General features: G+C 44.9%; 1 protein-coding gene across 1 annotated transcript in view; it reads left to right on the top strand.

Moving 5' to 3' along the window:
- Nucleotides 1-2,108: 2,108 nt before the first annotated feature.
- Nucleotides 2,109-25,730, top strand: part of grin3a (glutamate receptor, ionotropic, N-methyl-D-aspartate 3A) — a 269,256-nt gene continuing 245,634 nt past the window's right edge. The window contains exon 1 of the mRNA XM_070870795.1: nt 2,109-2,642. Coding sequence (XP_070726896.1) covers nt 2,109-2,642 — 534 coding nt within the window. The remainder of the gene's footprint in view (nt 2,643-25,730) is intronic.

Genomic DNA, 25,730 nt, shown 5'->3' with positions numbered 1-25,730 from the left:
ACAGACACAAATGGACAGAAAAGGTAAAGAGCTGCTCCCCCATATTACTTGAGATAGTGAACCTAGACCTCCAGAAAGCCTATAATAGAGTCCCACAAGCTTAAAGCAAAGGGTATCATAGGTAAAATCCAAGGAATTGATTGAGAGAAAGGGATCATTGGGAACTAGTTAAAGGAGTGATGCCGAGTTAGGGAAATATACCAAGTGCAGTTTCTACTGCTTCTGATCTAAATGATTTGTATTCAGAAATTCAACGTAAGTTGGTCAAATTTGCAAATGATACTAAACTAGGGGGCACAGTAGTTCAAGAGAGTCTAATGAAGCAACCAGAGAATTAAGGAAGGATCAAAGGATCTAGATATTATTTGCATATGGGCAGAACTATTGCCCATATGCAAATTCAATACAAATAAGTACGAGGTTTTATGGAGGCAAAATGGGGAAATTATTTACTGAATGAGCGGTGTTGATTCCTGCATTATGAGAAAAGATTAGAAAAACTCAGAATCTTCATCCCTAAAAGGAGACGTATGAGAAGGGGCCTGATAAAGGTGAATAAAATACCAAGGTGAGTAGAAAAAGTTCATCCTGAGCATTATTTCAAATTAAGCCATGGCTACAGGTCAAGGAGCTGGTGGTGTGTGCCGGGTATACTGGAGCTGGCAGTGTGCGCCGGGTACACTAGAGCTCGCGGTGTGTGTAGTGAAATGTCTCAAGTGGATTCACAGGAGTATTATGAGATTAAAATTTGAAACCCAGCCGCATATGTAGAAATTAGCACAGGTGGGGTCAAAGATTTTAAGGAGCATCTTGAAGGAGGAAAGAGAGGTAGAAAGACGGAGAGGTTTAGGCGGGGAGTTCCAGAGCTTGGGGCCTAGGCAACAGAAGGCACGGCCATCAATGGTTGAGCGATTATAATCAGGAATGCTCAGGAGGGAAGAATTGGAGAAGCGTAGACATCTTGGGAGATTGTGGGGCTGAAAGAGATTACAGAGATAGGGAGGGGCGAGGCGATGGAGGGATTTGAAAATAAGGATGAGAATTTTGAAATCGAGGCATTGCTTAACCGGGAGTCAATATAGGTCAGCGAGCACAGGGATGATGGGTGAGCGGGACTTGGTGCGAGTTAGGACATGGGCGGCTGAGTTTTGGATCACCTCTAGTTTACATAGGGTAGAATGTGGGAGGCCAGCCAGGAGTACTTTGGAATAGTCAAGTCGAGAGGTAACAAAGGCATGGATGAGGGCTTCAGCACAGATGAGCTGAGGCAAGGGCAGAGACTGGCGATGTTATGGAGATGGAAATAGGCGCTCTTAGTTATGCTGCGGATATGTGGTCGAAAGCTCATTTCAGGGTCAAATATGACACCAAGTGTGCAGTCTGGTTAGGTCTCAGAGTTGGGGTTGGGGAGAGGGATGGAGTCAGTGGCTAGAGAACAGAGTTTAGAGAAAGGGCACACTGGAGCTTGCTGTGTGCATCGGGTGTGCCGGAGGCCTTCCGCCACTGACGGGCGGGCACCGGAGGGGGACTGGAGCGGATGGGCAAGAAAAGATTGCGTACAATTTCACGTACAAATGGGAGTTATTGCTGGTGCACCATTTTTTTTTAAAGGGGCGTTTTAAAAAAAAAAATCTCCCTCTGCTTAAATTGAATGATGTGGCGCCAAATGACCCTGTCCAACAACAACGACGCTCGGACGGTGCAAGTTGCGGCTGGAGCGGAGGCGGCGCAGGCGCGGTGACGGCCGGCTCTCCCTCCCTCGCGCGGGGACAATGGATGGAACGTGGAGTGTGGCGCTGCCCAGCGGGAGACGCTGTAACTGCGCTCCCCGAAACCGCAACAAGTTTCACGCCTGCGAGCGAGCGGAGCGGAGCGAGTGGCTGCTGCACGCCTGGCGCTGTAGCCTGCTCCTCATACACTCGGGCCAACATTTAGAAAAGCTGTGTGTGTGTGTGTAGTTTTTTTTTAACACTCTAAACAGCCAGAACCAGCGCTTTGCGATCTTGCATTTGCATTCTTTTGTGGCTTTTGAAGTATTTTATTTGAAATTGCTTTAGCTTTCTGCCACCCCACACACACCCCAATTTGCAACCGGTTGCTGTGAGGTGATGAGAGTGCTGGGGTGTCGCCGCTGGCTCCCGGGGGTCTTTGTGCTCGGGCTGTGCGCCCTCCTGAGCAGCGTGCCCGCCTCTCGGAGCCACCCTCAACCCTGTCAGATCCTCAAGCGCATCGGGCACACGGTGCGCCTGGGAGCCGTGCTGCTGCTGCCGCCTCCGCCGGCTGTCCCCGGCAACGGAACGCTGGGGAAGGGGGAGGAGGGCGACGGCGAGGCGCTGCTGGACGCCGTGCGCCGGCTGAACGACCGCGGCGACCTGCTGCCCTACAACCTGTCGGTGGAGCTGGTGATGGGCATGGAGACGGGGCTGGGCGAGCTGCCGGCCTTCGGCGTGCCGCCCGCCGCCCGCCGCGACCCGCAGTCCTTCCTGGAAAGCGTCTGCCACACGGTGGTGGTGCAGGGGGTCACCGCCATCCTCGCCTTCCCGCGCAGCACCGGCGAGCTGCTGCAGCTGGACTTCCTCTCGTCCACCCTCCAGATCCCCGTGCTCAGCATCGTGGGGAAGGAATATCCCAGGGAGTCGGAGGTAAGGCAAGCGTTCAGAATTTCAAAGGGAAGGGAACTTTCAAAAGGGAAAGGGATCAATACTTGAAAAGGGGGCTGGGGTGGGGAAGGGGATTAATTGGACAGCTCTTTCGAAGAGCCGGCACAGCCACGATGGGCTGAATGGCTTCCTTCTGTGCTGTTTCGTTCTATCATGTTCCCAAAAAACAGCTCTTTCAAAGAGCTGGCTCAGCCACGATGGGCTGAATGGCCTCGCTCTATACTGTACCATCCTATCATGTACCAAAAGCAACGTTGTAAAAGAAGATATGTTCTAATGTGATACTGATGTATTAGTCAGGTAAAGGTGGACTGGATGTCATAGAGCAGGCTGCTGGTAGAATTGACTGATGTGAGTATCTCTCTCACAGACACATTAATACATTTCATTCTATTTGCGGAGTGGGGGGGATTTTAAGAACTATTTATTAGGGAAAGGGCCGAGGGAGTAGATCTAACTGAACAGCTCTTTCACAGACACGATGGGCCGAATGTCTTGTTTCATTCTGATTCTATTATATGAAACGAATCTGTCGGAAGTATTGTTACGGTGGAAAAGCGGAGAACATCCCAAAACTGAAGTTGAAAACAAAAATCGTTAGGTTTTAGTTGTGAGTTGGACGACCGGATAGTTAAGCAGTTGAATTTGCATTGCGGTGGCGATGATGAGAGGGGAGCGGGGATTAGAAACATAGAAAATAGGTGCAGAAGTAGGCCATTCAATGACTGAACATGCAACTTAAGGATTCGGGTCGGCAAACCAAGAGAAAGAAGAAATAAAAACCGAAAATGTTGGAAATACTCAGGTCAGGCAGCATCTGTGGAGAGAGAAACCGCGTTAACGTTTCAGGTTGATGACCTTTCGTCAGAACAATATAAAGATGTATTTTGAGAGCTAAGTAGTTTGAATTCAGTTGACTAAACAAATAATTCTGTTGCGTATCTCCTTTTAAAATAACCGCTGTCGGAAACAGTGCTCACCAAGGAGACGTTTACAGTGCGGTGTTTATTAGGCTTGGAGGCTAGATAGTTAACAGTGAAGTTTAAGAATGCAAGCGAAATATGTGACAGTCACCTGTGAAGAACATTGATTAACATTTTCAAAATTACATTTGGACAGTTCTTGGGGAAAGGATTCCCAGAAACTTAAAATCTTGCCACTCACTGCTGTATTCGACAAAAGGATCAGATTTGAAATTAATATGTGAAGGATTACACCTTTTTTTGTAAGCATTCGTTCTATAATTGCGAATTCAATGGTGATCACATCCACGTTCTGAGATTCTCAATTCAAGAACGAATGATTGTGGGCAGATGAACTGAAGATTTGGCAGAAAGGCGCCAAGCAGATGTACTTCAAAGTGGCCAAATCTCAACACTTTTTTGATAATTCGACCATTTTCTATTTTAGTTCCAGCAACTGATGGAGAAACTTTCAGGATTCAAAGGTGGTTTGGAAGGATTCGTGTTGCTGTAGGAACTTTCGTAACTTGAGGGCACTTAAAATGTTCTGTGGGGATCTTGCTCGAAACAGATTGCAATTCGGCTAACTCAAACGTTAAGCAAGAGAGTTCAGTAAAATCTAAACTAAAATGGGTAAAAAGGAGATAAGAAATGACTGGCTGTTTACGAGTGTAAGCATTTATAAAATAAAAACTATTAATGTCGCATTTGTGTTAAAGATTGGTGTTTGAGGAAACACTTCACAGCAGCTAGGGGCTCCAATTGTGAAGAAAATGATTGCGAAAATCTCAGCCCAGTTATTGTAGTGAGTAAAATGATGTTCACGTTGTACAAACGATAAGGAGAAGTTTACTTTGCTAGAAATGGAGAACACATCTTTCGACTCAAAACAAAATGCTGGAGCTGACAGTAACATTGAGATGGAGATGAAGTTGTAGCTCACTGATAAGAGAGGCAGTGCATACTTTCGATGTGGATCCTATCACCCAATCTGGCGTCAAAACACATGGAGCGTTGCGCCTGGGTGCCATGGATCAATGAGGATGATGCCGCAGTCGTCGATGTAACTGTCATTGGCACTCCGTCAGTTTCTGTAGTGAGTGACAGGCGCGAATCCGTGCAGTCGAAAGCCATCAATCTCCCTTTACACGCATTATCCGCTCCCACTCCGTGAGACACCATATGTGTTTTCCATTCATCCCAAGTAAATGAGAAACCTTTTTGTGTTAGCAATTCAATTGAAAACGACTGGATTTTATTTGTGGGGAAGAAAGGTTCCCTTTAAAAACGTTGGATTCTTTTATTCGTGATTTAAAACAAGTCTCATTAGCGGTGCAGCAAATGTAACTTTTTTAATATATTAAAATGAAATGTTGAATCATTAACAATTGCCACCAGAAGTAATTTGACAAATGATATACTGTTGAAAACCCCATTGATAAATACAGAGCTGTGAAGTGTACATGAGATACATTTACTCATGGACAACTGTTTTTGTAGCATATAATATAGCGGACTGTTTTATTGCTAATGTTTAGTCTGAAAGGACGAAGCGGACTCAATGATTTGTTTGTGTATCAGATAAACGTCCCCATGAACCGGGGCTGTTTCGGAGGGAAGAAATGACACACATAAAATGGGTAGTCGCAGCATCTTCGCTAAGAACTTAAACGGAATCGGCACTGAAAATTATGACAGCCGCTGCGACGAGTTAAAATGTAAGGCGGGGTCGGTGACTTTTCCAGTGGGGCGGGATCACATCTGTGGTTGCTGCATCGGGAAGGCGCTGCCAAAGGTTAAGTGGAATCGTAGCTCCAGAGAGAATTTGGTCTATTTCCTGATCCATTTCATTTTCACTCCAGCCAACTCTCAATACATTTTTAATATATAAAGAGGAGCGATTGGTGTCCCTGGCTGCAATGATTACTTGAGGTATCTTTTCAGTGCAGTACCTGCGCCCCGTCCTGTGAGTTTGGAGAGGGGAAAGATCAAGGAGGGACGCGGAGAAAGTTTACTGCGGCCTCGCCATAAAGCGATCTTGAAAATGTCCCGCCTGGGTTTTGCAGCGTGACGCTTTGACAATGCGCTTTTCCCATGTTAGTAGTGGGGTGCGGTTGGGAACTGCACGGAAACTTCCTTACATGTTTTAATGGGTCGCAGTAACATTAAGCGCAATGACACCATCATCTCCTGCCTGTGATTATTATTTCAGTGGAAATGAGTCGAATATGATCTGCAGACTCCACACCATGCTGACTAGATGACATGCACTCCTGAATCAAATGATTTGGCTGTGAACTTGTGTGGTAATATCGCCATTAGCTGTTCTGTTTCTTCATATCAACATTTACAGGACAATGGATTTGTATATTTTACTAAAATAGTGACACGAGTGAGGAAATATAATCACCGGAGCCCCCAAATTATTAACAACGTTACTCTTTCATAAGCTCCTGATCAGCAATTCCTCTTAAAATAACAATCACACGTTGCATTTTTAAGACTGGCTTGCATGTTATTTTTATTTAAGCAGGCTGTTTAAACTGATCTGCTTGTCTATTTTATTACTGCCCTACTCCTTACCTAAGCTTCGGAGCTCCTCGATTTTGGTAGTTGCGGAGTAGTTTGGGAGATTACTGCAGCCCCTTTTACAGGAAATCTCCAGTAGGATGGATTTGCTTGTGGTCCCATGACGGTGATCAATCACGGAGTTGTTGTTCAGCTACATTAAGTGCGTATGAATTAAAAGTTAAATTTTCCACTCCATGCCTAACATTCTGGGCGGTTTCACAATCGTATCATTTTTTTACAACATAAATTGGGCTGCATTAGTTTAGGATGGATTCACTGTTTGGCAGATTGAGAGTAAAACCTGTGAGTAAACAGTTTCTCTGCTTTTAATGCTCAATATAGTTTTCAGTCATTTTGATTGCAGATAGTAAAGATTTAGAGCGCCACCTAATGGAAGCCTGTATACATTTCTGCTTAGAACCGTGGAACTAAAATGGTTCATAGAATCATAGAAGTTTACGGCACATAAGGAGGACATTCGGCCCATCGTGTCAGTGCCAGATGAAAAAGATCTATCTAACCTCATCCCACTTTCCAGCTCTTGGTCCGTAGCCCTGTAGGTTACTTCTATCCAAGTACTTTTTAAATGCGATGAGGGTTTCTGCCTCTACCGCCCTTTCAGGCAGTGAGTTCCCGACTCCCACCAACCTCTGGGTGAAAAATTTCTCCTCAACTCTCTAATCCTTCTACCAATTATTTTAAATCGATGCCCCCTGGTTGTTGACCTCTGCTTAGGGAAATAGATCCTACCTATTCCAATCTATCTAGGCCCCTAAAATGTTACACACCTCAATTAAATCTCACCTCAGCCTTCTCTGTTCCAAAGAAAACAACCTCAGCCTATTCAATCTTTCCTCATAACTAACATTCTTCAGTCCTGGCAACATCCTCTGTACCCTCCATTGTGTATAGTTGCCAGTACAGAACCTGGTAGATGAAACATTAAAAAAATTACAAATATAGGGCTCAATTTTCGCCAGTTATCTGCACCATTTTTTTTGCCATGTGCTGCTTTTTTTGGTGTAAATTAAAATCTCCCAGTTTCCCCAAAGTTTCTGCGCCAGCTTAACTCAGTTAGGTATGATTTTTTTAGGTTAGTATTTTTTTGCGCCAGTTTTTCACATTTAAGCACATTTGGCCAACTTACATTTTTCCTAGGACCATGTATGTGACCACTCCCAAAAAACCTTCCGAGCACTTAAGAAAAAACAATGCACATCAAAAAATCGGTGCAGAAAGACACCATTGTTTTTAGGCGAAGTTTTGGAGCAAGTCAAGAATAAACCGAATATGCATCATATTCTTAAATGTTTCAAAGTCAAAAGGGAGAAAATGGAAGTCTAATGCAATTCTTTAATTTTTGATTTTTTTCAAAGTACCACACCACCACCGAACGTCTCCTCACTGGGCTCGAGCGTCAGAGCATCGGCCGGCAGAATCGCTCCTTCACCCAGACATGGGCTCGGCTTCAATAGAAGCCCGAGGGTTAGTGGGGTGGGGTGGAAGCCGATCTAAAGGGATGAGAACCCTTAGGCTATACAGAAGCTTCAGAAGAAGCCGGGGGGGGGGGCGGGAGTGGGCTGATGGTTGCCGAGCCCCTGTGTCGAGGGAGCGATTCTGCCGGCCGACCCTCGAGCCTGGCCTGTGGTGGGGTGGTACTTTTTAAAAAAATCAAAAATTAAAGAATTGCATTAGACTTTGTTTCTTTATTGAATGCCTAGCTTCCCGTTCTAAGCAAGCCTATTGCACATGTGCATAGAGACATAGAAAATAGATGCAGGAGTAGGCCATTCGGCCCTTCGAGCTTGCACCATTATTCAATATGATCATAGCTGATCATGCAACTTCAGTTCCCCATTCCTGCTTTCTCTCCATACCCCTTGATCCCTTTAGCCGTAAGGGCCACATCTAACTCCCTTTTGAATATATCGAACGAACTGGCCTCAACAACTTTCTGTGGTAGAGAATTCCACAGGTTCACAATTCTCTGAGTGAAGAAGTTTCTCCTCATCTCGGTCCTAAATGGCTTACCCTTTGCCCTTAGACTGTGACCCCTGGTTTTGGACTTCCCCAACAAAGGGAACATTCTTCCTGCATCTAACCTGCCCAATCCTGTCAGAATTTTATATGTTTCTATGAGATCCCCTCTCATTCTTCTAAATTCCAGTGAATATAAGCCTAGTCGATCCAGTCTTTCTTCATATGTCAGGTCCTGCCATCCCGGGAATCAGTCTGGTGAACCTTCGCTGCACTCCTTTAATAGCAAGAATGTCCTTCCTCAGATTAGGAGACCAAAACTGGACACAATATTCAAGGTGTGGCCTCACCGAGGCCTTGTAAAACTGCAGCAAGACCTCCCTGCTCCTATACTCAAATCCTCTCACTATGAAGGCCAACATGCTATTTACCTTCTTCACCGCCTGCTTTACCTGCATGCCAACTTTCAATGACTGATGTACCATGACACCCAGGTCTCGTTGCATCTCCCCTTTTCCTAATCTGTCACCATTCAGATAATATTCTTCCTCTCTGTTTTTGCCACCAAAGTGGATAACCTCACATTTATCCACATTATACTGCATTTGCCATGCATTTGCCCACTCACCTAACTTGTCCAAGTCACCCTGCAGCCTCTTAGCATCCTCCTCACAGCTCACACTGCCACCCAGCTCAGTGTCATCTGCAAACTTGGAGATATTACATTCAATTCCTTCGTCCAAATCATTAATGTATATTGTAAATAGCTGGGGGCCCAGCTCTGAACCTTGCGATACCCCACTAGTCACTGCCTGCCATTCTGAAAAGGACCCGTTTATTCCTACTCTTTGCTTCCTGTCTGCCAACCAGTTCTCTATCCACGTCAATACATTAACCCCAATACCATGAGCTTTAATCTTGCACACTAATCTCTTGTGTGGGACCTTGTCAAAAGCCTTTTGAAAGTCCAAATACACCACATCCACTGGTTCTCCCTTGTCCACTCTACTAGTTACATCCTCAAAAAATTGCAGAAGATTTGTCAAGCATGATTTCCCTTTCACAAATCCATGCTGACTTGGACCGATCCTGTCACTGCTTTCCAAATGCGCTGCTATTACATCTTTAATAATTGATTCTAACATTTGCCCCGCTACCAATGTCAGGCTAACCAGTCTATAATTCCCTGTTTTCTCTCCCTTCTTTTTTAAAAGTGGGGTTACATTAGCTACCCTCCAATCCATAGGAACTGATCCAGAGTCGACAGAATGTTGGAAAATGACCACCAAAATGCATCCACTATTTCTAGGGCCACTTCCTTAACTACTCTGGATTGCAGACCATCAGACCCAGAGGATTTATCGGTCTTCAATTCCATCAATTTCCCTAACACAATTTCCTGACTAATAAGGATTTCCTTCAGTTCCTCCTTCTCACTGGACCCTCGGTCCCCTAGTATTTCTGAAAGGTTATTTGTGTCTTCCTTAGTGAAGACAGAACCAAAGTATTTGTTCAATTGGTCTGTCATGTCTTTGTTGCCCATTACAAATTCACTTGATTCTGACTGCAAGGGACCTACATTTGTCTTCACTAACCATTTTCTCCACATGTCTATAGAAGCTTTTGCAGTCAGTTTTTATGTTCCCTGCAAGCTTATTCTCATACTCTATTTTCCCCCTCCTAATTAAACCCTTTGTCCTCCTCTGCTGAATTCTAAATTTCTCCCAGTCCTCAGGTTTGCTGCTTTTTCTGGCCAATTTATATGCACAAACCAGGGTGTGGTTCATACTAGGGTGACAACCTTGTGGAGAGATAGAGAGGAAAGAAGGTGTGAGTGCTGTCTATTCTTCTGCTGTTTTGAGCTTCTTGCAAAGCTACAATTAAATTATGGGGGCAATATTGACAATGCCATACCTCGTGCAAGCCTTCTGCATGATTGTGCTGTGGAGGAGAAGATTGATGAAGCAGCATCGCCTGAGAAACCTCAGAGTACATAGGATGATGGGCAGGAGGCCTTACCCATATCGCGTATATCGAGACAGGCGTTCATACCGCTCCTGAGTGATGCAGACTGTGAGAAGGCTACGATTTCACAAAGAAGTTGTAACTGAGCTCTGTGAGTTAATAAAAGCAGACCTGCACCCTAGAATCGTCAGGAGGACTACTTTGTCAGTTGAAGTGAAGGTTACAGCACTTTCATTCTATGCATCTGGATCATTCCAGGCCACAACGGGGGATGTGTGTGCCATTTCTCAACATGCAACACATATCTGCATTCGGCAGGTGACCGCTGCACTATATGCCCGGAGGAATGACTATGTAAAGTTCCCCATGACCGCCCAGGCAATGTGTGACAGGACTGTGGTCTTCTCCAGGATTGCTAGCTTCCCAAAGGTACAAGGCTGCATTGATTGTAACCACATTGCCTTGCGAGCACCTTTGGAGGATTCCAAGATGTACAGGAACAGAAAAGGCTTCCACTCCATGCATGTGCAGACGTGCATCACAGTTGATGCGAGATACCCTGGGAGCACCCATGATGCATTCATTCTACGCGAGAGTGCTATATCTGCCATGTACTAGCAGCAGCCAGAAGGGCAGAGCTGGCTGCTGGGAGACAAAGGGTACGGTCTCATGACGCCCTTACGCGTAACCCGGACGGAAGCTGACCGCCAATACAAGTCGCACATTGCGATGCACAGCATCATAGAGAGGACCGTTGGCATCTTGAAGCAGCATTTCTGATGCCTGGACCATTCTGGAGGCTACTTGCAATACTCCCCTGAGATTGTCAGTCAATTCCCTGTTGTCATCTGCATGCTGCATAACTTAACCATCATGAGGCAGCAGCAGAAGGCCCACCTGAGGTGAGAGTGGCTGATAATGAGGAGGAAGATGCAGATGATAATGATGAGGAGGAGGAAGCCATGCAACTACCTGAACCTGGAGCACGACGGCAGAGGAGGGCGGGGCGTCGTGCCACTTTAACGATTGGTTGAGCCTTGCGCCAGCAGCTCATCCGTGAACGCTTTGCTGCCTGAAGGCTCAGCGGCAACTATTCCAGATGGACCAGGTTTACTGTTTGGACCTGTTCCGTAATGTTGTGTTGTATTAATAGAACAAATAATGGAAATGATTCTTCCTTAGTTCAAAAAGTTGTGTTAATAATGGAACAAATAATGGAAATTATTCAGTTATAATTTTACATATATTTTATTCAAATGTTTAACACATGTTTGAACTTAACTTAACTTCAATAAAAATATTCTTGTTTCAAAGTTTAAAGTTTTCAGTTAAGATCACCTACAAACTTTAAGATCACTTACAAACTTTTTAATCTTGTAAATTTAAATTACTTGCAAACAACTTTTAATTTGAGAACAGTTACAATAGTAACAACAATAATAATAACAACAACAACAGCAGCAAAGAAAGGCTGCACCCATTTCTCCTCCATCTTATTCTAAGACTGCTTGGTCTTGGTGACTTCACCCCTGCCCGCAGGCAGTGGCGCAGCTTTTCTCGGGTTGGTACCAAGCTTATTCTTTCGAACATCTCGGGTAATGTGCACTTCTTGATGGGGGCATGGGTAGGTAATGTAGAAGCCCCAGCTTGGGCCTCTTCAGAGGCTGGTCTGGGGATTGGAGTGGGAGTGGCAGTTGATTCCGTCAATGGCCGCGGGTCTGGGCAGCAGCTACCTCCGACATACACTGTCGATGAACAGGAGAGAGGGAATCAGCTACCATCGACATTCCCTCCCTCCTGTTCACCGACAGTGTATCAGCTACCTCCGACATTCCCTCCCTCATGTGCCCGGACAGTGTTCCCATTTCTCGTGAGAATGTAGTTACTTCTCCCAACAGTCCCGCTATCCAATCACCCACCCCACTGATGGTGTCCAGCACTCCGCACTCATTGCCATCATCTGAACCACATCTGTTACATCCTGCACCCAGGAGAGCGCTGTCGAGCTCTCCTTCCCCTCCTCACCCTGGATGTGGCACGCTGCATCCCACTGGGACCCGAAGCCTCGGACGGTGAGGCCCTGGGTGTGGCTTGCTGCACCCCACTGGAACCCGTAGCATCGGACTGCAAAACCATGGAATATCCCAACACTCGTACCACTCAGGAAAGTGGCTGGCACCTCAAAGGGCGGCACCTGCATCTCCTCCAAAGTGAGTACAATAGTGTGGGCTTCATCCTCCCCCTCACCCCCATGTTCTTGGGTCTGGAAGGTGGAATTGGAAGATGTTCTCCTCTTCAGGCTCGTCCGCGTCTGAATCTTCTTCTGCATCGGCTTCAACCTCGTCAGGGTTGGCCTCACGTTCTGCAAAATATAACACAACAGACAGATGGTTAGTAGCAGAGGAGGGGGCAGGGTGGGTGGCATGAGTAGGCTCACACAGCGCAGGCAGTAGGCTCATTTGAAGGACCACATTGCACCAACCGAAGCGTAGCTGACGGAGACATCCCCATGAACCAAAGCATGGCTAGCCCGCGCAGTACTAGACTTTTAGCAAAGCCACACTGTGGAATTTTCAGGACTTACCCTCTCCCTCGAGTGTGGGCTCAACTTGTGCAGGGGTGGTTGCTTTTCTCCAGGCAGGACCCTTCAAAGCAGCGACCCTGTCTTCCAAGGGTGTCAGTGGGTGCAGATTTGCCGGGCCTCCTCCTGTTCAAGTTCTTTCCCTTTTGTTGTGTGCCACCTTCCTCTGCAAAGATGAAAATATAACTTTTTAGAGAGGGTGTCTTTCTGCTGGGTGGGACATACGGATGGTCACATTTATAATTTCAATTCCAGTAAATAAATAAAAATCTTACTTACACTAACTGCTTGACCAAGGTGGTGCCACATCTTTTTGAACTAGTCTCCAGACCTCGGAGTGGTCACCATTGCACAGTAATCTTCTGCAAATTGGTTAGTGTTTCTTCATTTCCTTTGGTGAAACTTTTATGTGACCTCTGCTGGTGTCCAGCTTGTGCCATCTGGCCTCAATTACAGTAACTAGTGCCTCCACTTCCTCTTGTGAGTAATTTTTGGTCCTTGAACCGCATTGCATATTGCAGCTCCGATTTTTCCACTAAGAATTTAAAGTTCTCACACACAACTGGATCTTTAAAAATGGCTGAATGCAGACTGGGAGGTGTACTGGGCATGCGCGCCCATAGCAATCACGTAAAAAAAACATAATTTTTTTTTCACACCTGCTCAGAAGGGCATCCTTTTTTTGGTGCAGACAATACGTTCCACCCTTGGAAGCTAAAGGACAGTCTGCGCAGCGCCAATTAAAAAAATTAGAACGAGGAAGCTTGCAAATTATTTTTTTGGAGTAGTCGGGGCCAAAAATAACGGGCGCAACTCTTGAAATATGTCAAAAAACAGCATTGGGGAAAATTGAGCCCATAGTCTTTGCATTTCCATAGCAACACTATTAGGTGTGTTGCAACAGTATTTAAAGTGTCTTTAAAAGTGATTGTAAAATTACAATGAATAATGGTTAGTGGTGAGGGATTTATAAGGGTTTTGATACAATCAGGCAGAGAAGCCCATGGACTAATTGGCCGGAGGGGAAAACCAGTTCCCCATGGAGACTACAAGTCTGCAACAACCCAGGACCACAAAGGATTCCATAAGACGTGCATTCTTTGATAGGGAGGCATAAAAGATAAGGAGTTATCTTTTGCCCTGCCGATTCCGTGCACAGATTAGTTGTGAAAGCAACAGATAATGGGATGCGAATTCTGGCCATCCAAACCAATCATTATTGTCGTTGAACTCATCCAAACGCATTAACTGGAAGCTGCTCAGCATGAGACTTGTATAATCAAATTAATATATATTAAGGAGTTAACAGAAGCAAGAGACAGGCAAGCAGAGAAGGCATGGAGCCAACAAGAGGCAAGCTCAAAGAGGAGCTGGAACCCACCATCTTCCCTAGCTCCACAGGCTTACAGTTGACAACAGCAGCAACTAGCTGGATAGGTGATTGTATGTCTTCGATCAATCTCGAAGAAGTCTTGTTCTGTAATTTTTAATTGTTTTTTGTGTAATAAACTTGCAGTTGGGTTTAAGCCTAAATTTTGTGTTACATGGAGTCCTTCCTATAATTCCCAAGGTCTATGAATCAAAGGAGAGTGGAAAATGAACATCCTACAGGGTGAATGGGACTTGGTGCAAGTTAGGATATGGGCAGCAGAGTTTTGGATGAGTTCCAGTTTATGGAGTGTCGCAGATGGGAGTCCGGCCAGGAGAGCATTAGAATAGTCAAGCCTAGAGGCAACAAAGGCATGGAGGGTTTCAGCAGCAGATGAGCTGAGGCAGGGGCAATGTTACAGAGGTGGAAATAGGCGGTCTTGGTAATGGTGCGTATATGTGGTTAGAATCCCAGCTCAGGGTCAAATATGACACCAAGGTTGCGAATGGTCTGGTTCAGCCTCAGTTGCGAGGGAGAGGAATAGAGTCGGTGGCTAGAGAACAGAGTTTGTGGCGGGATGTGAAGACAATGGCTTTGGTTTTCCCAATGTGTAGTGGGAGAAAATTTCTGCTCATCGAGTACTGGATGTTGGACAAGCAGTCTGAAAATTTAGAGAGCATGGAGGGGTCAAGAGAGGTGGTGGTGATGAGATAGAGCTGGATGTCACCAGCGTACATGTGGAACCTAACGTGTTTTTGGATGATGTTGCCGAGGGGCAGCATGCAGATAAGAAATAGGAGGGGGCCAAGGATAGATCCTTGGGGGACATGAGAGGTAATGGTGCGGGAGCAGGAAGAGAAGCCTTTGCATGCGATTCTCTGGTTATGATTGGAGAGATAAGAATGGAACCAGGCAAGGGCAGTTCCACCCAGCTGGACAATGGTGGAGAGGTGTTGGAGGAGGATTGTGTGGTCAACCATGTCATAGAATGTAGACAGGTCAAAAAGGATGAGAAAGGATAATTTACCATGGTCACAGTTACATTGATTGCCATTTGGGACTTTGAGGGCCATTTCAGTGCTGTGGCAGGGGTGGAAACCTGATTGAAGGGGTTCAGATATGGAATTAGGGGTAAGATGGGTATGGATTTGAAAGACGACAACATGGGTAGGAATGGAAGGTTGGAAATGGAGTGGTAGTTTGCAAAGACAGAGGGGTTAAGGGTGGGATTTTGGAGGAGGGGTTAATGACAGCAGATTTGAAGGGGAGTGGGACAGTACCTGAGGAGGGGGAACCGTTAACAATATCAGCTAACATGGGGGGCTGGGAAGGGAAGTTGACTGGTCAGCAGTTTGATGGGAATAGGGTCGAGGGTGAGTGAAATCCTCATTTTATTAAAGATCCAAGCCCAAAAATTGTTAACAATATTACTCTTTGTTGGGTGCTTATATTTAGGAAAATGTGTTGGGAATTAATCATTATAAAAGGTAATCCACTTACACAACCTGCAAGTATGGCTTAGGAGTGAGTGAATTATCTTTCCTATTCCTCCCATCATTGCTGTGTATCTTATATTGACCTCAAGGATAATAATAAATATATCTTTACATAAGACAAAATTAGAAGATTTTGTGAAGATATCTACATCCATTGGAGTGGATTGGTGTCTCCTACTATTCAGTGAAGTATTACCAGATAGTATAGAGACTTGATGTATTAAATGAATTATACTCACCAGTTTGCTGCTGGCAACTTGACATAAATGGATCCCTCTATTTAAAACTTGGCCTCTTTTGCACATAACATTGAGTCATCTCTTATATTGCCACAGCTTTTGATGTGAGAATGTTTAGGATTACATTGCCTTGTACTGTATTACAAAGTGATTTGTTCCAGCATATATTATATATTACCAAAGTACAATAGGGGTGAAATTTGACTTGAGCGGGCACACAAAACGTGCAGTATCACATCTGCCGCTAGTTATACATCCCGCCCGATATTTAGTTGCATTGAGTATCAGATGGGATGTATAACAGGCGGCAGATACAATATCGTCCATTTTTATCCCTGCTTAAGTCGAACTTCACCCACAATGTTTTTATACGTGTCTCAATTTATCTCCCCTTCTCTCCTTAAGACATAGTCTGAAGGAAGTTCAGTGGGCTCCAGTGGCTTTCTGGTACTTCACGCGTGAACCTTCCAGACTTTGCAGTTAATTGATTGTGGGGACATTGAGTGAGTTTACATACAAAATAACTAGCCTTCATTGGTTGTGAAGTGCTTTGGGACATCCTGAGGATGTGAAAGGTACTTTAATAAATTCAAGTTCTTTAAACTCTTATATTGTAAATTATTTATTGAATGCATCTGAATCTCAAGATGAGTTGTTTCCTATACCCATGACCTGCAATGTTTTCTGCTTATGTGCAGAAATATGCCTTTGTTTTTTGCTGTAAGATCTAACATTGCATTGGCTTATTAATAATAACAGTTGCTGTCTGGTGGGAAGAAAATTGTCAGCACGGGATAGAAGAAGGATTATAATATATTTATATTACCTGAAATGTTTTAGGGATTTAACACATTGAGTGAGAGGTTAAGATTTTGCTAAACAAACTGCCAGTCAAACCAGCTTCCACCTTTACAGGTGTGAACATCCCTGGTAGCATCCTCCATTCTAACATATTGCAACAAAATTCCCTATCTGTGATGTGTTAATGATTCTCATTGTCTCAAACTAATGTAGTATGCAAGACATAGACTCTGCCAACTGGGCCAAACCCTTATGTGCTGGATTCTAATTCACATGCTGAAAAGCAGTATGTTGTAGATTTGACCTGCTTTGAGCTGAATTTAACTGAATAGTAATATTTTAATATAAATTATCGCAAAGCGTTCCTAGGTTAAATAGTCAAAGATCACAAAACATAGCAGTAGTGATAAACGAAAAATGCTCAGCTTGTCAAAAAGTAACCAACAGGCATGTCTTCTAGGAATCCTGGATTAAAGAAAGACTTAGAAAAACTCATTTATATAGCAACATCCCAAAGCTCTTCAGAGTCAATGAAGTACCTGTACTTTTGAAGCATAGCCACTGTTGTAATGTAGGAAATGCGGTAGCCTAATTGCGCACAGCAAGCTCCCACAAACAGCAATGTGATAATGACCAGATAATCCATTTTTTTTAGTGATGTTGATTGAGGGATAAATATTGTCCAGGGCACTGGGGATAACTCCCCTGCTCTTCAAATAACTGTCAAACAACTTCCAGATAAGGTTGTTGATTTGAGGTCAATTGGTGCCTTTAAAAATGAGCTGGATTGATATCTATTGAAATATAGGATTGAAGATTAGCGATATTTAACACTACTTCATTTTTTTTAAGGAGGAGCTGAGGGAAGGAAACTAATGTTCCCTAATTTAGGGAATAGTTGGATGTATGGGAGGGAAGTTCATGACAGAATACTCATTCATGGACTCTGGATACAGCAGACTGGATGGAATGAGTGGTCATTTTATGCTGTGGATTTCCCTATATTTAATGTCCAGCTTCAAAGCTCTTTTCTTAGGTTCTTATTAAGCTAATTGTCATAGGAACTTAGGAACAGGAGTAGGCCATTCAGCCCCTCAAGCCTGTTCCACCATTCAATCAAATCACGGCTTATCTGTACGTCAATTCCATTTACGCACCTTTGATCCATATCCTTTGATACCCTTTTCTAACAAAAAATCAATCTCAGTCTTGAAAATTTCAATTGACCCAGCAGCCACAGTCATTTGGGGAACGAGTTTCAGATTTCCATGACCCTTTCTATGAAAAAATGTTTCCTGATTTCACTCCTAAATGGCCTAGCTGTAATGTTATGTCCCCTTGTGCTGGATTCCCCTATCAGAAGGCATAGTTTCTATGTGTTTACCCTGTCGAATCCCTTTATCATTTGAAATACCTTGATTAGATCACCCCTCGACCATCTAAACTCAAGGGGATACAAACCAAGTTTATGCAACCTGTCCTCATAATTTGAGCCTTTAAGCCGGGGTATCATTCGAGTGAATTTGCACTGTAGCCCCTCCAAAGCCAATATATCTTCCCTGAGGTTCAGTGCTCAAAACTGAGCACAGTGCTCCAGATGGAGCCTGACCAAAGCTCTGTACAACTGAAGTGTAATTACCGTTTTTTTGTATTTTAACCTCTTTTTTTTTTTGATTGCTTTCTTGCACCTGTGCTTTGTGTACATGGACACCGACATCGCTTTGCTCCTCCACAGCTCTTTGTCTCTCCCCATTAAGAAAATATTCCGATTTGTCTTTCTCAGATCCAAAGTGGATGACCTCAGGCATCCCCATGTTGCACTCCACCATCCAGAGTTTTGCCCGCTCACTTAGTCTTTCTGTGCCCCTTTGTAACTACCTGCTCCCATCTACACAGTTTACTGTACCTCCCAATTTAGTGTCATCTGCAAACTTGGATATACAACGCTCTATTGTTTCATCCAATTCATTGATGTATATGGTGAACAGCTGAGACCCCAGTACAGATCCCCAGGAAACGTTGCTTGTCACATCCCACCAATCCCTACTCTCTGTCTTCTAGCTCCTAACCAATTATCAACCTGTGTTACAAGGTTACAAGGTTATCTCTAATTCCGTGCACTTTCAGTTTTGCTAATAATCTCTTGCACGGAACTTTATCAAATACCTTTTGGAAGTCCATATAGACAACATCTGTAGACACACCGTATCCACCATACCAGTGACCTTCTCAAAAATTCAACTAGATTAATCAGATGATGACCGAGTAGCTGGTATTTTATAATGGAATGAAAAAGTCTGAACTTTGATAAAACTTTTTAAAAGTACATTTTTAATGTACATTTTTAATATCTATTAAAACATTTTATTTTCAGGCTTCCAATAAGGCATATCGTGCAAGATGCACTTAAGTAAGAGATAATGGTTTGCTAATAACATTGTACAAATGTCAGAATTGTGGTGGGAAAATGCATTCACTTAATTGAAGTTCTCGGTTTCTTGAAAATGGGACAGATTGCTCAGTGCAGACTGTGAAATAGTGTATCTCTTTAATTAGGTTATGGCTCACTATTTGACAGCCTGTGTCCAGCAATGATGTTAGAATATTTTTTATAAGCTCACAGATTCTTTCTCATCTTTCTTGGTTGAAAAGACACAACAGTCCCTCACTAAATGGGAAGTATACTCTAGGGGCTAGTAATACTTTTGGTCCAATTTTCTTCCCCATTCTCTGATGGCTCAGAAAGACATGCTTTTCACACGTGTGGAGTTATGTCAACCATAGCTTTTTTCAACCATAGCTTTGATGTGTCAACCATAGCTTTGTTGTGAGAGAAAATCCTTCCCAAGAAAAGTTATTCCCCATTCCGTCATTCTAAAATCAACCACATGGAAACCATTCAGATCAGAAAAATCAATAAAAGCTGCTGGTTATCAAACTGTTGCATCAATGAATGACTGCCATTAAGCTGAATGAGTATGGATCATTCTTATAAAAGAATGAAAGACTTGTATCAATCTATAATCTGAACCTTTTCAAAATTACGAAAGACTTGCATTTGTATAGCGCATTTCACTACCTCAGGACGTCCCAAAGCACTTTTTATAGTCAATGAAGTTCTTTTGAAGCATAGTCACTGTTGTGGTGTAGAAAATATGGTAGCCAATTTGCAGGCAGCAAGCTCCCACAAAAAGCAATGTGATTATTACCACATAATGGCCCCAAGTTTCCACATGATTTGCTCCTGATTTTTAGGAGCAACTGGTGGAGAACGGAGTATCTTAGAAATCGGAATTCTCCACATTTAAGTTTTCTGCAGTTCTAGTCAGGTAGAACAGTTTCACTTTTGAACAGAATTTTTTTTTTCAAAAGGGGGCGTGTCCGGCCACTGACGCCTGTTTTGAAAGTTTCCACAGTGAAAACATACTCCAAACTAACTTAGAATGGACCAAGTGAAGATTTTTGTAGGCTTGAAAAAACCTTGTCTACACATTAAAAAATCAGGCGCAGGTTACAAATTAGGCGTCCGGAACGAGGTGGGGGGGTGGGGGGAGGGGGGAAGGGAAGTCATTACATTCTACAATAAATCCTTATTTATACTTATACAAATATTATACAAATAAATCCAACCTGAATAAAAATTTATAAGCAAAGAAAAGATTAAATAAACCATGTTCCTACTTGTGTGAAAGTGCTTCAGGCAGGCCTTTCAGGCAGCCGTTCCCGACGGGCCCGACCGACAGCAGGGTGGGGGAGGCAGTGAGAAGGCTGCAGGAAACCTCAGAAGTTCAGGCAGCCGTTCCCGACGGCAGGGGGGGGGGAGGCAGGGAGAAGGCTGCAGGAAGCCTCAGAAGTTCAGGCAGCCGTTCCCGACGGGCCCGACCGATGGCAGGGGGAGAAAGCTGTAAGAAGCCTCAGTGCTGATCATGGAAAGGCAATGTGGTTTTATTAAAAAATTTTAAACATTGAACAGCTACAAAGAATTTGAATAGTCTCAAACAAGTGCATGTGTCCCATTTATCACAGTCTATCTTTAATTACAGAATGCACTCCCTCACCCTCACACACAGAAATATCAAGAAAATTAAAATACAAGCCTTTGCAAGGGTTCAATAAACAAATTTTCACTTTTGCTGCAGCACTTTTTAAAATGGCCGAGTGCCAATGTTTCCTTCAGACTGCGCATGCGCGAATGCTCCAACGCGCACGCGCAGGGTTGCCGGCACGAAAAAAACTCATTTAAATTGTACCCGCCCCCTCCTACTTACAAAATCGGCGCGAGTGGTAGGCTCCGCCCCCCGGGCGCCGCACCAAGCAGACATCGAGCTGCAAAGCGCTCGAGAATAGCGCGTTTTTTTTCAGGCGCTGTTTTCGGCGCGAAAAACGGGCGCCCAGCTCGGAGGGGCGCCCATTTTGCCGCGTGTGGAAACTTGGGGCCAATCTATTCTAGTAATGCTAATGAATGGCCAAGACACTGGGGAAAACTCCCTGCTCCTCTTTAAAATAGTGCCGTGAGATCTCTTGCATCCACTTGAGAGCGCAGACGGGGCCTTGGTTTAACGCCTCATCTGAAAGACGGCACCTACCCAAAAATGCAGCACTCCCTCAGCACTGCACTGGGAGTGTCAGCCTAGATTTTGTGTTCAAACCTCTGGAGTAGGACTTGAACCCACAACCTTCTTGTTCAGAGGCGTGGGCCAGGTACCAATCTTGTTAAAATACAATGCAAAATATCAGTACCGGCTGGGGTTTTTAGAAGAGGAAAATAAATGTTTTGTGCATATAGGCAAGTATTACTAGCCTGCAGACACTATTGGGATGTGTGGCAAAATTAGATTTGATTGTGTTAACTTTTAACTTTTATTTTGTAGTGCTAGGATCAGCATGTAAGGGGTTAACAAGAAAATACTTTTTCAACGAAAAACCATCTGCTCAGACCAGACAATTTGGCTGCTTGGATTCCACAAATTGAAAGTTCCGGGATCATTGGGCTCAAGTTTCGGATCCCCGCTAGAACGGCGCACATCGGAGAGGCCCGCCCAATTTGCAGAACAAAAATTGCGCCGAATACTTACCTTGCGATTCTCTGATACCTGTAGGCCCGTTTCCAGCTCGGCGTGGCGCAGCAGGAGCTGCTGGGGGCGGAGCTACAGCGCTGCGCCTAAAACAGTGCCGGCAGCTGCGCGCGTGCGTAGTGGAGGCTGCGCGCGTGCGCAGTAGCTCCTGGCCCTCCCAGCGCATCCTGTCTCCGGGCGACGATCCTATCCCCGGCCGAAGGGACGTCGCCCCTATCCCGGGCCGAGTGGCCTGACACATCTTACCTCGTCGGCGGTGGGGCTTGCCCGCCCGGCATCTCACTGTGGGCGGGCCACGCCCGAAGTCCTTGGCGGCGGCCTGGCTTCTCGGTGCGGGCATCGGCATTGTCGTCGGTGGCGGGGCCCGCCTGCCCGGTGTCTCGCTGGGGGCGAGCACCGCCTCAGTCCTCTGTGGTGGCCCGGCTTTGTCGTCGGCGGTGAGGCTCACCCGCCTGGCCTCTCGCTGGGGGCGGGGCCTGCCCGAAGTCCTCCGTAGCAGCCCGGCGTCGGCGTCGGTGGCGCGGCCCATTCAGCCTCCCCCCCCCACTCCCGTTCAGCCACCCCCTCCCGTTCAACCCTTCCCCCTACCTCCCCCCTCGTCTCCCTCCCCCCTCATCTCCCCCTCCTCCACCCCCTCCCTTCCCCTCCTCCCCCCTCCCCCCTCTCTCCCCCTCCTCCACCCCCCTCCCCCTTTCTCCCCCCACCCCTCGCTGTCAGAAACACAGAGAGACACTGACAGAGACAGAGAACGAGACACTGACAGAGACACAGAGAGAGAGACACTGGGGGGGCCCCGCACCAGCACGCTGTCAGAGAGCTCCCGGTGCTGCAGTAGGTGAGTAAAAACATAATTTTTTATTTATTAATTGTTTTTTTAATTATTTTTTTTATTTTTAATTTTTAAATTTTTTTGATTGATTTATTGATTTATTTATAATTTATTATTGATGATGGCTCTTTATTTGTAAAAGTGAAGTGTTTAATGCTTGTAAGCCCCCCTTTCCCCTCCCCCATCTCTCGTTCCCTACGCCTGATTTATAAGTGTCGGCAAGGATTTTCTGAGCGTACAAAAATCTACACTTACTCCATTCTAAGTTAGTTTAGAGTAAGTTTTCACTGTTCTACAATGAAACTATTCTAACTCACTAGAACTGGAGCAAACTAAATGCCAAGAATTGCAATTTCTAAGATGCTCCATTCTAAACTAGTTGCTCCAAAAAAATAGGAGCAACTTAGGCCGAAACATTGTTTAATTCCAATGGTAAAATGTTACCTCCCTCAGTGGATCTGGTGCGGCTGGTGTCCATGGAGGGTTGTGACCCCGCTGCTGGCTCCATCCCGCTGTTGAAAATAAACGCCTTAATGGGATCTATTAAGCCTGCCCAGTACGTTACCCAGCCCAATGAGATGGAGCGGGTCTGGTGACATCATTCATGATGCGTTTTCAGCCGGGATCCTTAAAAGGATCATGGCCACATTACATTTGAAGTTTAATCTAACATAGTGCTGGCAGTGCACTACAACATTGGTGTGCCACAAACACTGACAATCACTGCAGAGGCAAAGGGCTGCACACAGGTTCTCCAATGACTCCCTCCAAATACTTATGAAGGGAGTCAGAGCATGCAGGGAGGTCCTCTCCCCTTCCGATGGGCAGAAGAGACCTCCGCAGGAGACCAATGCAGCCTGGTTGCAAATTGCAGAGGAGGTCACAAGCAAGGATGTGGTCAGGAGGACCTGGGTGTAATGCCGCAAACGTTTCAATTATCTCATTAGATCAGGAAAAGTTAGTACAAAGCCACACTCCTGCTGTGCCTCTCATCACATCTCCATCACTCTGCCGTCCCTACCCTACTCCTACACATTCTTACTCACACCAACATACCTTATACCTCCACCCATCCCTCTCTATCTACATTATCATATCCCCAGCTCATTAGCCACCCCTCATACTCGCCCTCATCCTAGTGCAATCATACCAACTAACAATACACAAGGGTAGGCACTTGAGTGTTTTATGCATTGTCTATGTAAAGTATTTGTTAATGTGGTGTCAAACATGAAAACCTTTATTTTCAACACTTTCCGGTTTTGGACAGATTTGTGAGCACCTTTGGAAGTGCCTTAGTGAGTTGAAGTGAATGGTGAGACATAACGGTACCTTCGCAATGGTGATGAGTGTGAAAGGAATAGCTTGGGCATTGTAGGGATGCTTTTTGGTGTTGGAGTGGCGTGGTGCCAACCTGGTGCGTGGTGCACAGTGTCAAGTGAAGTAAATTTGGCCATGGTAAGGCCATCCCTGGCCTCCCGCGCAGTAATGTGCTCGGGTGCTGATGCTCTGTGTTCTGTGCAGCATCACTTGATTGCGGAGAAGGTTGGTGTTGTTTTTGGTGCTGCCGGTGTGTCCGGTGCTGCTGGTGTTGGGGCTCATTGTGGTCCAATTCTGAGGACCAAGGTGAGACAGAATAAAAGGCACCCATGTTGATGGAACAGATGGCAGGTGAAGTAGAGATGACTGAAGCATTCTGTCAATGGTGAGAGAGTTCCTCCAATGAGATGAGACTGGATGGAGACTTTGCTGGAAAGACTTGCAGCATGCAGAATTTGTGCTGGAAATGGACTGAGCAACAGCTTCTGCCTGAAGAAAATTATCTTCTGTCGGGTGGGAGCTTTTACAGTACATTTGAGCTGTCAAGTAATCAGCTGGAGCAATGGCCATGGAACTCCTGCCTCAGGTTGACAGACGTGGTTCCCGAGCCATGCAGGGAAATTAAAAAAGTAAGTGAAAAAAGGTTCTTAAGTGCCTGTCAACTACCTGATGATCATCTCAATTGGGTCGCCCGCCGCTGCCAGTCGGGTTGGTTCAGCAATGACAGATGAGCCTGTGGGAAAGGCGCGTGGGAGCGAGTTGACAATGGGTTCCCGACCCTTTGTCAAAACTAACAATTTTCCCATCCGACCCGCCACCGATCGTGCCCGCCATCACCCCGGAAAATTTTGCCCATTGTCTTTGTTATTGTCAAAGGGTTGACCGGCTATTAAATTCTCATAAATAGCTGTTTGATATATGGAATTATGAGAGATGCAGTTGTTAACTCCCTTTTGTTTCAGCACAACTTCGAAGGTGCCACCTCGGTACAGATTATCAAGTCAGACTCTGGTTGTGGGTGCGACTGACAGCTGTATCTGATACCTTTTTGAGAAGGGGACAGGGCCATTGCACACGGTGATTTCTGACAGATAGCTCAGTGGCCGGAGTTCTCCAATTATACTGAGCCATATATGTTGTTCAACAGTCATTGTTTTGAGTTCTGCAGCCCTAGCCTGAGGGGGTTTCATGTCCTTCAAGCACTGGGCCACACAGTGTAATGGCTGAGATAGTTTTCAAATGGTAGCCTCTTCTACGGGATAAGAAGTAACAACAACTTACATTTATATAGCGCCATATATAATAATATTATCAGTATCCCCTTGAAGCTTCTTTTTGTTCTCAGAATTATTTACCATCTCCTATTATAGTATTTTCTTCAAAATTTGGACACCACTCCCTCTAACCCTATATCCAAGTAATTGGTGTGCACAGTGAACAGAAGTGATCACTACCCACTTCCAACGACTGTGAAAGATCGCCCTCAGTGTCTACTTTCTGTTTGCTCTTTTCTAACCAGTTTGAATCCAGCTTGCTGTCCTTCCCCTAATTCCGTAACCCTTAACCTTCTTGAGTAGTCTCCTGTGTGGTACCTTGTCAAAGGCTTTTCGATGTCAGTGTAGACCAACTTCACTGCATTTTCCCCATCCACCGTATCTGTCACCTCTTCAAAGAATTCTATTCAGTTTTCTTCCAAACATAATCGCTCTTTCTAAAATCCCTGATGACTACTTCTAATTAGTTTTTTCTGCATCTTGATATTTAGTAATTTCAGCGTTAATTAAAGATTCTCATATTTTCCCGCCCACAGATGTTAAAGTATCTGGACTGTAATTATCTGGGTTAGCTCTAGCTCCCTTTTTGAAAATGGCTATTACATTGGCCA

Source organism: Pristiophorus japonicus, chromosome 1 (genome assembly GCF_044704955.1).
Source record: "Pristiophorus japonicus isolate sPriJap1 chromosome 1, sPriJap1.hap1, whole genome shotgun sequence".
Classification (NCBI taxonomy): domain Eukaryota; kingdom Metazoa; phylum Chordata; class Chondrichthyes; family Pristiophoridae; genus Pristiophorus; species Pristiophorus japonicus.
This window is presented reverse-complemented; position numbering and strand designations above follow the sequence as displayed.